The following is a 15,556-nucleotide window of genomic DNA, read 5'->3' as shown; positions in this document are numbered from 1 at the left end:
ATAAATTTGAGTGGGTAGCGACAGGAATACAGGCTAGTGTGGATCCCCCAGAGGGTCCAGTCTATGAACTTTCAATTCTGCCCACCTTCTTCATCCACACAGTAGTGGCTTCCAAGAACAATAAGTCTTGTACAAAACCTGACCCAACCCTAACTTTGGCTAACCCAAGATGAGCCCTGGACACACGAAGACTGAGAGTTAGGAACGTAATCCTGAGAAGACCGGTTTTGTCCCTCAGAGTTCCTTAGGATAGGTCAGCTCATGACCGCTCAAGTTCTCCTTAAAGCAGAAAGTTCTCCTCTTGCCCACCTCGTGCTCCAACCTCAGCAAGACCAACAAATTAGGGACCTACCCTCCAAGGGACACAGAAGACTTCACCGTGGACCTCATTAAGGCCTGTTGGTAATACATGATCTGGAAGAGACACAGTGGTTAGAGGATGCCCAATTTCCCCACCCTTGAGTGTCACTAGCACTGGCACTCACACATGGCCCCCAGAACCAGAAGCCACTTATCTGCCCTTCCATCCCCTTAAGCCACTCATGGTGGTACTAACAGGGCAGAGACCCACAGTAGAGGGGTGACCCCAAACTCTAAATTAGGAGCCTCCACAGCCCATCATGTATCAGTTCAGGAAGAGGTACCAATTGGAAAAACAAAAGGTTCTAAGGAGCATTAAATCGAGACGTGGGGATGGATGCTTGGCTTTTCCCTCAGATGCCTCTGGCTGACACAGCAGGTCTAACCTCAATAGCCAACACCTTCAAGAGCTCTGTCTTGCACCCTGGACACAAAATTTGCCAAAATAAGCAGTATGCCTCTTCAGAGAGATTCTAAACTTGCCCCATAATTGTGGGAGGAGGGGCTGGGGTGGGCAAGCAGACCCTGTGGCATCTACCCCACATCCCTCAGATCTGGGCTCTTCTGATGGTGTTTCATATCCTGAGCCTCAGCACTGATCCATTTAGATCTTACAAAAGATGCTTTGTCATTCTGCGCCGTTCATTAATCCAGAAATAATTGTTTGAACATTACACGTGGTTTTTCATTTCACTACTGAGGGCAGAGCATAAAGCCAAAGTACATATAATTTGTTAGAGGACTGAAAATCAAACTTCCCTGGGACTGGGAAACTAATTACCTCTTTTCTGACAGCAGTGATTGTTTGTTTCTGTAAAACAAAGAAGCAAAAACCATTAAACAGATGCCATTAATTCATTATGGTTCAAATACCCATTTGAGAAATAAAAATCCTTGCCCATGAAAAAAATGGTTTCACCTTTTCTTACTTAAAAGACAGGATTTCCCCATGACCACTGCCTTCACCCTGTTCTAGACAACCACTGGAGAATTAGTTCGACCAAGGCTCTGATGAGGGAACGCATATGATTTACTACTATAACTGCACGCTGTTCTCCCAAAAGCCAAGATGAATTCAAGACTATGTTTGGGATTGGTCCCAATCTACCACAGTGCCTACCCTAAATGGAATGAGACATAAATATGGGGAAACAAGTATGCAGTTGGAATGTTTGTTTCTTTTCTCCCAGGAGAGATCCATTCCTCAGGCATTCATAACAACTTGACCAATACAAGTGTTGGGGGGAGAAGGCAACCACATTGCCAAATATAAAGCACACGATTGAAAAACTTGAGACCTGCAACCACTGAAAGCTAAGTCCCAGAGTGGAGCTGTTTTGATGTAGATCATATCAGGTGGGCCCCATCCTCTTGTTGAAGCAGCCAAAGCAGATTCGTGCCTGGAGTGAGCTGTAGGGCATCCTCTCTGGATTTTTTTGCGATATAGCAGAGAAAGGCTGGCTCCCAAGAGAGACTCCATGTATAGGCTCTTAGAACCTCCTAGATACCACTCAGACCTGCCTCCTCCTAAATCCCTCTATAATCAGACATGCGTCCTTAGCATCACTTCTCTGCTTCATGCAACTCCTGGAAGTTGGGCACAGCTGGTGATGCCAGTCTTGGTTTTTTCAGGTTTGGTTGTGTCCAGGGGCTACTTGGTGCTGACTGTTACACTTTAAATTGATCATCTTCGTTCCTGGCTTCCAGAATCCAAGCAGCTTAACACAACCAGATCTTCGCTGGGAATAGAATCAGAAGCCCGAGGAGGACACGATTTCCCTTAGCCAGTTAGCAAAGTTAAGTATTGGCCTATGAGCCCACTGACAAGGAATAGAGGAGGGTCTAATCTGGAATGTCACATACGTATCTCTCCTTTCTAATCCATGCAGGGTTTCATTTTGCTTTATTAGATTGCTTTTATGTAATTGCTTTTCACAGGAAATCCTTTTTCCTGGGTGGGGGAGTAGGGAAAGTTATCTCAGAAAACTAAAAGGCGGGTCTCTCTGTTTTGGATTCACACACACCCTGACTTCTTCCTGCATAGCCCTTACCACAGCTGTGATTAAATATTTGTGTCATTTTGTTTCATATATGTATCACCCACCAGCTACCACTAAAAGCAGGGCCACCATGCCTGCCTCTAGCATAATTTCTGGTGCAGAGTAGATGCTCAAAAAAAAAAAAAAATCAGATAAATGACAGCTGCCATGTGCTTGGAGGCCTAGAAAAATGGAGATTAGTCTAAGCTTAGTAGAATTGAACTTTTTCCACCTAAAAAGTTGAAGACACTACCACAATGATCCATATTTTGGATCCAAAATATGGATCATTGCTGATTATCTGTTCCCATTATCTTTTAACACAAGACACTGTTTTAGAAGACACATTTCAGGAAAAAAAGGACCCAGGGGCCAGAGTGGCTTTGCACTCAAATCTAATACATTCAGACTCTCTTGTTAGAATGTGCTAAAGTGGATTAAGAATCCTATCTACTGGTCTTCCCCCTCTGTTCAAAGCAGAAGCCGTGTTATTCTGTATGTTGGCAAATTAAACACCAATAAAAAATAAATTTATTATTAAAAAAAAAAAGCAGAAGCCGGATCTTTGCCTAGAATAGTAATCACTTAACAGTGCAAAGCAATTTACACCTCTCCGACGCCTTACAAAGTTTAAGGGAGGGAGGTTTTATATTCTGATTTTCAGCTGAGGATACTGAGCTGCTGAGATGTTACAGGCGACTTTCTCAATACCTCCTGGCCAATAACGGGTTTAGCCAGGATTTAAACCTAGATCTTCCCTTCACAAAGCTGAGGAGTGATCCATGAGACTCAGAAAACAGCCTACTCTTCACCAGTTTCCTCTTGACCTTGAAGCCACGGGGGCTGCACCACAGAATGACTCTGTCCAGCAATTTCATTAAAAATTAAAACAAAAAGACAGCTAAAGCCCTGATCGCGAGATGAAACAGAAAGACAGGAAACTCTTTAATCAACACTAATGACAGGAAAACAAACTCCCAGCTCTCAGAGAAACAAGATCTGGGGCACAGTGACTCTGATAATACTGTTTTATATATTTGACAGTTGTTGAAGAGAATAGATCTTAGATGCCATCACCACATACTCAAAAAAAAAAAATCAATTATGTGACGGGATGGACGTGTTACCCAACCTTATTGTGGTAATCATTTTGCAATATATATAGTTTTAATCATCGCATCGTACCCCTTAAATTTATAGATGTTGTATGTCAACAATAAAGCTAAGGAAGAAAAAAACACTAATGATGGTAAAGATCACAATCATACCAGGCCTGTGTTCAACCGCCAGAGTCATAAACAAGGGCCTGGGACACAAGATCAAACCTCCTGAGAGCAGGGGGCTCCTGAGAAGATCAACAGAGATTAAATGAGCCAGATTCTCAGACTGCCTGATGTTCTCTGGGCTCCGTGGGGAGCTGGCCCTGCAAGTCAACCATAATAACATACACACACTCCCATCTCTCTTCTACCTGGCATGGCCTGCCTTTTAGCTCTAATATGTTTCTGGGGCCATTATCTCATTATTTCATATTTTAATTCACTTCATTTGATTGCATTACCCCGTTAGGGCTTCTGCATTGGTGGTGCGGTTCACTGACTGTTCTCTGATTCCTGCGATTACCAGCCACCCTCTGGGAGTCAAAGGAATGGGTCTGGTTGAGTCAGAGGCTTCCCTGCCCTTACCTTGGATTTCCCACATGCATTTTACTGGTTATTTCTAGCTTTAAAAATAGCTTTCCATGGAATCAGCTTCCTCTAGATGGACATACAGGGTTATCTCTGTCCTGTTAAGGGAGTATGGACATTGGGATGGTGCAGAAGAGGGTCTTGGACTTTTCTAGAAGACAGAGAGAGAATGTGATTGGGGAAGGGAGGTAAGGCTTAGGAAAGAGCATGGACTTTCAGACTGGGACCCAGGTCAAATTCCTGGTTCTGTCACTTATCAGCTATCTGACTCTCGATGAGTTTTGCAAATTTTCAAAGCCTCTTTCCTTATTTGTAAAAGGCGATAGCAAAGGGGGAGGGCATTAAATGAGATAACACATAGAGGTGACTAGCATAGAGCAAGGGCTCAACCTACAGTGGCTACTGAGTAGGGTTCACACACTATTGCTGAGAGTAGGTACAGTGGGGTGTTGGCCATAATTATAAAATAAAACACAGGATGCCTATGCAATATTTGGGACATACTTTAATACCAAAGAAGTTATTTGGTGTTTATCTGAAATTCAAATTCAGCTGAGAAGCCAGTATTTTTATTTGCTAAATCTCATAAACCTGTCCATGTTATGATTACTCAGCCAAAGGCCATAAAACTAAATATTCAAGTGAAGTTATTAAACACACACACACACACATACATACATACACATGCACACAAGCGTGTACATGTGCATGCATGCACATTTCTAAGCAATTTAAAGAAAACCACTTCATGACAGCATAAGAAATAAACATTTTTTTTCCCAGTAATCCATGCACAAAACCCCTTACTTTCTCAACAGTTGGCCCTCCTGGAGGGAATTCATTCTTTTACTCCTCATCCAAGTGACACACTTTGCTACGGTAAGATACTCTGCCTAAGGAAGCTTCGAATGCTACACATTCTTGGAATTCTAACTTGTTCTTTTTCTCTTCTGGAGTGACCCAAATAGGGACACATCTAGAGCCCGTTTACACAGCTCTATGGCTGGCTTGTAGGCCTCAAACCCCGGGTGTGGCCTGCAGACAGCTGTCACAGGGCAGGAGGAGTCAGTCACGACATGCCCTGAGAGGCCCTGGGGCTACTGCAGACAGGAGCATGGAAGCAAGCAGGAGGCACAAGCAAGGACCCTGGGATCAGACAGCCAGGCAGGAATATATACAGAAACAGAGGTGAGGGGCCAGGCAAGCCACAGAGTGACACAGGAGATGGGGACAACCAGGGGAACTCGGGGAACAAGGGCATTGAGAGCAGAGAGAGGGTCAAAAGTCAGAAACCGGGAAGTCTGGGAACTGAAGTCATTAATGCAGAGCAGACAAGAGATTGGAGGCAGTGACCTGTCCAAAGAGACAAGAATTTGAGGTCGCAGTCACCTGAAGCAGTCTGTCCTGCCATGGACTTCCTGATCAGATGGAGGCAGGAGAGCCTGCAGAATTTGCAGGGCCCCGTGCAAAATGCACATGTGGGACCCCTTGTCCAAAGAAAGCATTAAGAACTTCAAGGCGGGGCAGCCCTGGTGGCTCAGCGGTTTAGCACCTGCCTTCAGCCCAGGGTGTGATCCTGGAGACCCGGGATCGAGTCCCACATCAGGCTCCCTGCATGGAGCCTGCTTCTCCCTCTGCCTGTGTTTCTGCCTCTCTCTCTCTCTCTCTGTGTCTGTCTCAAATAAATAAATAAATAAATAAATAAATAAATAAAATCTTAAAAAAAAAAAAAAAAAAAAAGAACTTCAAGGCGGTGACAAGAAAATATTAAGCCAAATAAAGGACCTGACCTGGGTGTGGAGGGTGTGGAGCTGCGGCCCAGTGCGTGGGTCACCCACTCATGACACCGACCCTGGGTGCAGACTGGAAGGGTGTGGGGGGGGCGGGGAGGAGGAATAGTGGTGGGATCAGAGAAGAGGAAGAGCCACAGAACTGGGAAAGACCCACATGGAACCTGTCTGTTTCCATTTCATCACGTGAAACACAGAACAATACTACCTCTCTTCCCAAGCCACTGTAAGAATTTAATGATGTTCAGCAAAGCTTCCAGAAGCCACCTACTGGACAGTAGAACACATGAGGCAGGAAAGGCTGAAGTGCAAATCCCAGCTTCTCTGTCTCTGAGCCGCGTGTCTTGGATGAGTTGCTTCCTCTCTTGGCCCTCTCCTCAACTGCGAGATCCGGATGCTAGTAATACTCATTCGCTCAGAAAGTTGTGGGTCTGAACTGAGCTGTGACCAGGTGCGAAGCCCTCAGCCCCATGCTGGGCACACATGGGGACCTGGGCGCCGTGGGAGCTGTCCCTTCCAGCCAGCGCCAGTCACAAGAAGAGAACTGTTTGTCCTCAGTTGGTAAGAGTATGTGGTAGTGGTGAGGAACTTTCTCTCACTGAGAGCCAGGCTGAGGGCTCTAAAGAACAAACTATTGAATTCCATGGAGCCATATTTCCATCTTTTATCCAAAGACTAACGTGCACGTCTGTTCTCAGCAGCTGTTCTGTGGACTAGACAGGGAAGCTGAACTGGTGCGTATCTTCCTCCCTCCACTTCCAACCCAATGGAAATATAAGACAGTGGGAGGACAGAAGAGGAAACTGGCCTAAGGACAGCCCCCCAAAATCAGGTCCCATAAATGACCTCTCTCACACACATCGACAGTTAGGATAATGACAGCTACTGCCTGTGGAGCGCCTCTACATGTCTGATACCATTCTAGACACTTCACATAAATGATCTAATTTAATCCTCTGAAGAAGGGGCTACTGTTATTCCCATTTTATGGGCAAGGAACCTTAAGGCTTTGACTAACTCAAGAGCTTGTCCAAGACCACATGTCCAGGGAGTGGCTGAGCTGGGACTTAACCTGATGTCAAACCTCTCTTCAGCACACCACACTGGCCCTCATCACAAAATGACCACTGTCCCCCTGTCAGGGTCAGGGGAGGAAGGGCCAGCCCTGGGTATACCAATGCCCATGGCTAGGCTAATGCCCAGCCTCCCTGTTCTGTCTTTTCACTGAAATAAAGGGAAGAAGGGGGGCTGAGTGTCCCCCAGGGTATGGGAACTGAGAGAGGACATGCTCTCTGGGTGCAGCCCTGGGACCACGGCCAGTTCCTCCCACACTAACCAATGGCCATCAGCCTGAGGAATCGGGTCACCCAAAGTCCTAGGACACCTGTCAACCTAATAGTCGTCTTTCTTATGCTTGATGGTGTTCACTTATTTTGGGTTATCTGCCTCCCTTTAAGGAGAACAGGCATCTTTTCAAGAAGTTACTACTTCTCAGAGATGGCCTCTCTCTTCAAACCAGCAATGAGTGCTCCTCTCTGGAATGAGACAAAAATCCAGAACCTCTGCATGCCCAAGGCCTCATGGAGACACTTCCCATTCCCTCCACCCTCTCCCCTCAGGGCAGATAAACCAGGGAAGACAGGGGACACTTAGTCAGATGGTAGGAAGCGTTGCCAACAGATCAAACATGGCACCAGCCTCCATCCCCCCAGTGGCTGGGCCTGACACACGCTGGGGCTGACTGAGCAGGAGAGGCCCCACTCGCATGAGAATTATGGTTCCTTATTCTTCTGAGTACTCCAGAGCAGCCAAAGGGCAGACGGGAGAAAGAGAGCTGGTGGGAGAGAGAGAGAGAGAGAGAGAGAGAAGAAGGGTAAATGAAGTGAAAACACTCCCATGGCAAACTTGGCCATGGCTAGAGACAGCCCTCAGCCTCACACACTGTCTGTGCTCCAACTCTGAGCTCACAGCATCACCAGCATCTGGCAAGAAGTGGGCCGTGAAAGCCAGGAGGTGTGCTCTTCTCTGGGCCTGACTGCCATGAGCCTGAAGATGTTCTCTCCCTGAGGAGGGGTCTGGCCTTGGAAGTTACACCCCAAGGAGCACAGAATGGAGAGAATGGAGCTCCAGAGAATGGAGCGTCTCCACTCCTCAGCTGTCCTCCCAGAGCTGGAGTTAAAACTCCCTGCTACACACACACACACACACACACACACACACTCTCTCTCTCTCTCTCTCTCTCTCTCTCTCTCACATACACAGGTAAGCCAAATCCCCAGTCGGCTAGGGTCAGCATGGAGTAATGTGCTTTCCACCTGTACCCTCCCCTCCTCCACACCACAGAGGCTTCCAGAACTGCCAGCTATTCGTTTTAAAAAAAAGTAGATCTTCTACCCGGGTTCAGTATTTTCCTTGATGATTCTGTTTCCATAGCAACCAAGCCTACAAGGCCTCAGCAATTATCTGTCATTTGACGACAGGAACATGGAAAAGACTGACAGGCTGACAGGGCCATATGTGTATCGAAGGAAGGGTCACTTTGAGTTGTGGACAAGAGACCTAGCAATGCCCAGGGGATGCCCTATAGGGCCTTGATGTCTCCTCTCCACATGGACTCCATCCCTAACCCCAAGCATGTCTCTGCCTCATGCACTGGTTGGGTTCCCCACAGCCATCTGGAGTTCCAGGTCCCAGTGGACTTCCTTCTTCCTCCTCTCTGGCATATTCTTCCCACCTTCCACTCAAGCCTTTAGGCTACAGATGACACAAGGTTAAAATGTCCCTGACCCCTTGCTGCCCATGGACAATATTAGACAGAACACAATGAAACTTCTAAGACTAGTTTAAGTGAGTTTTAGGCTCCATGGTTCTCAATCAGGGCAATCTTGGTCCTCGGGGCACACTGGACAATGTCTGGGACATTTGTGACTGTCAGGACTAGGAGGCCGGTGGGGAAAGGCATAGAGTTACTGGCATCCAGTGGGTAGAGTCCAGCGATGCTGCTAAACATCCAACATGAGGGAAACCCCCTCCCCAAGGAATTATCTAGCCAAAAATAATAGTGCCATGATTGAGAAGCCCTACCCTGGATGCCCACTGTTTCAACAGCTTATGCACTGCATTCCTTTAAATAAAAAATTATCATAGGAAAATGGCCATCCATCATAAATAGTGGCCTCTTTGGGGACAGGATCCTTTAAAACTAAAAGCATAAGAGAATCTTTGCAAAGGCCTCACCCTACTGAGATGCAAAAGGAAGTGTGACATTCTAGTTATGTAGATTAAGGTTTAAACCCAAAGTCGGTATAAGATTTTGAGCCTGGGGCCTACAGTCTCCAGAATGTCAGGGAACTGGCTGAGATTGTGTGCAAAACGTCTGTCTGGGCATCTCTGGGAGGAATGGGTTCATAACTTTCATCAGACAGGTTCATAACTTTCATCAGACATCAGATTTCATCAAAGGGGGAACTGCCTCAAAAAAGTCTGAATATCAACCACCTAGGTCCCATTTGCTCTGACCTGCACTCTACATTCTCTCATCTCTCATCATGCAAGACTTTTATCATGGCCTTTCCCCTTCCTGACTTTGGTGTCACAAGATATCTTTCTGGCAGTCCCAAAGGGGAGACATCATTGCCCCAACAGGCACAAATAGACAATAATCGTGTGGACACCTTCCCAGCCTAGGAACGTGACATAGGCCCTGCCCAAAGTTTGCAGCAGAGACCTACCTGGTTTACCTGAACTTCATTCGGATTGGTCACTCGGTCCAGGCCATAGTCTAGTACGTTGTTCATTCCCGGCTAAAAGGAAGAAAAACAATGTAAGAACCACCACTGGAAGACTCTCCAGTTTCTGATTAACTCTAGGCCTTGGTCAAACTACCAATTATAAGCCTGAGCTAAGAAGGGCTTGTGGCTTAGCCCATGGGGAACTACAGTTATTCAAAGACCCTCTGGATGAGCTAGTAAGCTTCATGGGGCTGTTCCACCACCGTGGCATCCCTAAAACCCAATACAGTGGGATGGATAGGTGTGTGTAGGAGTGAGTGAATGGATGGATGGATGGATGGATGGATGGATGGATGGATGGATGGATGAATGGATGGATGTATGGATGGATAAATGGATGAATGGATGGATGTATGGATGGATAAATGGATGAATGGATGGATGGAAAGGATGGGTGGGTGAATGGATGGATGGATGGATAGATGGATGGATGGATGGATGGATGGATGGATGGATGGATGGATAAAACTCAAACTCAGTAAGACTTCACTGGGATTAGTACAAAGGACTCCCAACTCCTCTGGAAGTGCTCCTTCCCCACCCTACAGTGCGGTGCTTTGGAGAATCCAGGCTTCAGTCAGCACCTTTGGTTTCCAATGCTGGAACTGCCACTTCCTAGCTGTGATGAAGATTTTGGAAACCACCTCTCACTACATTCGCTACCCCTCCTGAGAAATGGAGGTGATCTCTCCTACATGTCAAGTTCTTGTTGAGGATTTAACAAGTTGATGTGCAAAGCTCTAAGCAATTACTGAGCAATGGCTTATGTTCATTTTAGGATCGTGTATGTAAAGGCCGGGGCCAAAGTGGGGCCCCTCAGGCTTTACCAGTCCCCTTCTCTGTCAGACAACCAACTTTCCAGCCAACCTTGCTTGGTCTCCCCAATTCCTTGACTAGCAAGCTGAGTCTTTCACTTCCTTCTCTGTTAGTTTGATGTAGGCAACCATCAAGTTCCCAACACATATGATCAACCCGGCCTATGACCCTGACGCAGAGGCAGGAGGCCACTGAGCTTTCCCCCCAACAGATTCAACCTCAATAACATCAATCACGTGTTTAGCTCAGAGGTACGGTTGCCAAATAAAATATAGGATGCCCAGAGAAGTTTGAAGTTCAGACAAATGACAATTTTGATACATAAAAATACATTCCATATGTTTTTAATATAAATATACAATAAGCATAAAAATATTGCGACATTAATCATTTGCTGCTTGTCTGAAATTCAAACCTAACTGGGCATCCTCTATTTTACTTGCTCAATCCGCCTACTTAGCTCAGCAGGCTACCACAGGGGGCAGATATTGGGCACACAGCCAAGGCAAGGAAGAGACAAAAGAAAGCAGTAGAAAAATCGGTGGGGAAAGACAGGGGAAGGGAGTGGCTGTCCTCACCTCAGTCGTCACATGTGGACCTCCATCACCAAATATGTTATCAGGCACTCCCATGGCTGACATTGTGCTCAGCCTGGGGAGCTTGTGGGGAATGTGACACTTCAAGGCATCCCCAGCTGGCATCTCGAGGCACTTCCAGTCATGTGGGCAAGGCAGCCACTCGGCAACTTATCCCACAAATGATAAATTACAGCTGTGACAAGTGCTATGAGGGACAATGTGGAAGTCCAAGCCAGCCTTCAACAGGATCTAACCCAGCATGGAGGTGGGGGCAGGGGGACATGAGAATCCGTGCACATCCCTAAAGTGAGTTCTAGGAACTGTCTTCTCCATCTGGTACAAAGAACTACCCCCAAAGACACACTTACACACGCGCACGCGCACACACACACACACATGCCCACCATGCTCCTGGCACCCCTACAACCTCAGCAGCTTCAGTGCACTTGTCTGCTCAAGTCTTGTGTTAGTTCTCCAAATCTTTCCTTCAAACTTGCCCCATGTTCTGATATAAATTCGGCTGCCCCAGTGCTCCCTGGTGCACCTGCACAACCGTAATCAGCACAGGGCTGCCCTCCGCCGCGCAGACCAGACGGCCTTGACTCTCAGAGCTGTGGCCGCCCCGTGGGCTTTAGGATCCTGCCAGCCTGTCCAGTGCCAGCCCCTCCTGGCTGCCCTGCACTGTGCAGACGGCCACACGTGCCCTCCTGGCAGCCCGTCTCCCCATCTCCTGCCTCCTTCGAGCATCTCAGTTGCTCCCAACTGAGCTGTGGCCCCATCCCGGTGCCCTGCCGTCAAAACTCCCCAGGGGGGTTGCCTTTCCACCTTTGCTGGTTTGGAAGACTCCCAGGCTCCACTGATTCATTCATTTATTCATCAAGTAGAATCAAGTTTTTGTTCCCCTGCCACTTGCAGAGCCACTGGCGCTGCAGTTTCTGGCACACAGGAGGGTACTCGCCAGAGCTGCCTGCGGTGTGCAGGAGACCAGAGCAATCCCTGCTGTGGGCCGCCAGCAGGCCCATCCAGCCCCAGTGCCACACGCAGAAAGCCCACAAAGACAGCCACCCCTCTCCCTGTGAGTGCCAGGCTGTGATGCCCTGAGAATGTCCCTTGGGCATAAGTCAAAGAGGCAACTTCCTAAATGCATCATAATTCAGGTGAGGAAAGAACCTGTACGCCCAACAACTGCTCCATGAGGAGGCGACATCCCCAGGGCAACACCAGGCTTGGTGCTGAGGGACACTGCTTGGGGACACTCCACCATGTCCCTCCTGTCCCTTCTCCTCTTCTGTTCTCCATCATCACTCTTTTCCCTAACATATTAGTTCAGCCCCTTCTGGTGCCTGGGACAGAAAGCAAGAGATAAAATACCAAATAGCTACATGAACAAGATGAAGGAGGGGAAAGAGACAGAGACGGGGCTGCACTGGGAGATGTTGGCTGGAACATGAGTTCCCTAGAGAGGTGCTCCCAGACCCCGCGCTGACACGGGACCCCTGCCCCCTTCCAGCGTCCTGCCCTTCTGTATAGTATGCACTCGTGTGTGCAATCGCTTCTGTCCCCAGCTCTCCGTCAGACTGTAAGCTCCTTGAGGGCACAGGCTCATCGTCTGTCGTGGTTCAGTGTCCAGGTATCCCCACTGCTGAGTGAGCACCTGGCACAGCGTGGGCACCCACAAAATAGATGTCGGATTTTTTTTCTTTTTTTTTTTTTTTTTTTTTTTTCGGATTTTTTTTCATTTGAATCAGAGTATGTGGGTTTTCCGTCTGCCTTTATGATATAACATTAAATGTCAGACCATTTTCCTACATCAATAATTGGCCTTCTAAAAATACAATTTTAGGGCAGCCCGGGTGGCTGAGCGGTTTAGCGCCACCTTCAGCCCAGGGCATGACTCTGGAGACCCAGGATCAAGTCCCACATCGGGCTCCCTGCATGGAACCTGCTTCTCCCTCTGCCTCTCTCTCTCTCTCTCTCTCTCTCTCTCTCTCTCTGTTTCTCATGAATAAATAAAACAAAATATTTTAAAAAATACAATTTTAATAGCTTCATTATGTTCCTTTATGTGGATATAAGCTCATATGTAAAGATTTAAATGCTTCTATCTGTCTTTTTATCTATTCAAATTTATTTTGTTGTTTCTCTTTTTTGGACATTCAGCCCAACCTCGACAAGAAATGGAAGGCAGACACCTTCTGCTCTGGTGAGTGTCGGGGTTTGTGGTTGATGTGATGGCCAGTTAGCTTGATATTCGGACAAGTGACCGTGTCATTTGGAGCACACACTGCCTCTGTCCCTGGACCACATCCTCCATATACCCATGGTCCGCACGTCAGTGGACCCTATCCTTGGGAGACCCAGAAGTCCCAGATGGTGCAGCAAAGATGCACAGAAGGCCCCAAAATGACTTCTCTAAAGGAACCATTCACCCTCTGTTGATTTACGCAATTAACTGTTGTTTGCATCCTGCCTACATCTGCACTCTGTTTCTTTTGGGTAAAACATGGGAGAGGAACATCGTTTTCCTTCACTGTTCTCCCCTTCTAACCTGCCCCCAGCATATGGATGCTGAGTCACAGGCAGCATTTGGGCTCAGGGCAGGGGTTGGGTCACAATCCTCAGCCACCACCACCCACATCGGGTCTTGGTCTCTGCCCATGATGAGCTCTCTGATACAGCATCCGGCACCACACCACCACCACCACCACCCCGCCACCAGCACTTCCTGAGTCAAGCACCCCTCGCTGAGCCCCCTCAGCACTTAGGCCTTACCTCCAGGAGATGCTGCTCACCTGCTATGGCAATTTAGATCTTGTGCCCCCCAAGCTGGGAGGGGTGGACCTCACATCCTACAGCGGCAGCACATCAGACAGATGTGGATTCACATCCCAGCGCTGTGCAACCTACTGACTCTCTCTGAGCCTGGATCACCCCCCATCTGAGTGGCAGGGATGGGGATACTCCCTACTTGACAGCAGCATCATCAGGTAAATGGGATCATCCACACCAAGAGCTTAATGCGGGCATGTATCAGGTGCTCGATGACATTTAGCTGTTGTTTTATGCCCAGCACCAAACTGAGCTGGCACCAAGTTGGGGCCCATGAAGGTTTCACAGATCAATGAACAGACAAGTGAAGAGGGGGACCGCTGAGACACAGCAATCCATGTCCCATTCTATGACAGTTGGTTATAGATGGTCCACATACTGGCGGCTTTACACTCCACGGAGTCAAAAGCTTTGTTTGCCTGGCTGGCTTTTTTCCCACTGAACTGACAGTTTGTTTGGTCTCCTGGAGACAGTCTGACAGCCCCTAAACTCCTGGGCTTCGTGGGTTTGTCAGTGAGACTGCTCAATTTCTAGGCTGAGACAGACTTCAGACAGGACGCTCTTCAAGCAGAACGCTCCACCAAGAGGCTGACAGTGTTCTGAGAAAGTCAGGGAAAGCAGGACCCAGATGCACCCCAGCCTCATCTCTGGCTGATGGTCCAGTTTGATTTAGGGGTGCAGCCCTGGCAAGGACTGGACGTGAAAATAGTTTTGTGTCCACAGGGTTTTACGACAGCTCCAGGTACTTCAGAACCTCCCTGTGAACTTGGCTCCCCAGTGCTCTCAAGCACGGACTGGGCACCTTTGCACCCTGGCATCATGTTTGTTAGAGCAGCAGTGACTCACACGATGCTCTAATGACTGGGAAGGTTCCAAAAAGGCCTTCAATGAGCTAAGACATCATGTAACGTTGTGGTGGGAGGCAAAAGGGCACAGGGACCAGGAGACGGTGCTCCGCAGTCTGCGGGCTCAGATCCTTGGACACTCAGTAGCTGTGCAACTCTGGCAATATGCCTGAGCCTCAGCTTCCCTATCAGCAGAATGGGACTAATATCACCTTTCATGAGGGGCTGCAAAGATGAAACAAGAGGACGAATGCAGGTGAAGCCTAGCACAGTGCCCAGCACATAGTTATGTGCTCAGTTCAGGTCTGCTGTGGTGATGATGGTGATGATGATCATAATCATGGACCAGTGACAGTGATGGCGATGGAGGTGGGAGAAAGTGGGAGCAGTGTGGTGGGGGTGGGGGGTGGAAACAAGGCAGGTGATAGTGGAAGCAGTAACCATAGAGTCACATTGTCAAGTTTAGGGACTTCTGCATCATACTGTGAGGGGCCACTCTGCGCCATTTGCCTGGTGTGGGCACTGAGAGCTTGCCCCAGGAGAAATTGGGAGAACTCAGATCATCTGCTTTTCACTTTGTTCCCTACAGGCCTCCTGGCTGGCTACAGGGACAGAGGGGAGGAGAGAGATCCGAGGCAGGTCCTGTGCACAGTCGGTCTATGTCACTTTGCAAGGGACACAGTCACACTGGCCCTTCCACCCCATGGAGTCTCTGCACATAATAGGGGATCTGTTCTCCACCCTGCAAGGAGCAGGATCCCCTCCATCACGAGTGCCACAGGCACCAGGGCATCTTGCCAAATGAGAGGCTTCCCTGCCA

At 48.1% G+C, this 15,556-nt stretch overlaps 1 protein-coding gene across 3 annotated transcripts in view; it reads right to left on the bottom strand.

Annotated features, from left to right (window-relative positions):
* RGS9 (regulator of G protein signaling 9) overlaps nt 1–15,556 on the bottom strand; it is a 68,593-nt gene that overhangs the window by 27,855 nt on the left and 25,182 nt on the right. For 2 of the 3 annotated variants that reach the window (XM_072781056.1, XM_072781057.1), the window contains exons 9-11: nt 9,618–9,680; nt 1,142–1,171; nt 353–414 (exon numbers count right to left, since the gene is read on the bottom strand). In XM_072781056.1, coding sequence (XP_072637157.1) covers nt 353–414; nt 1,142–1,171; nt 9,618–9,680 — 155 coding nt within the window. Of the gene's footprint in view, nt 1–352; nt 415–1,141; nt 1,172–9,608; nt 9,681–15,556 lie in introns of all 3 variants that reach the window. The other variant, XM_072781055.1, reaches the window with a different exon arrangement.

Source organism: Canis lupus, chromosome 16, assembly GCF_048164855.1.
Source record: "Canis lupus baileyi chromosome 16, mCanLup2.hap1, whole genome shotgun sequence".
NCBI lineage: Eukaryota > Metazoa > Chordata > Mammalia > Carnivora > Canidae > Canis > Canis lupus.
This window is presented reverse-complemented; position numbering and strand designations above follow the sequence as displayed.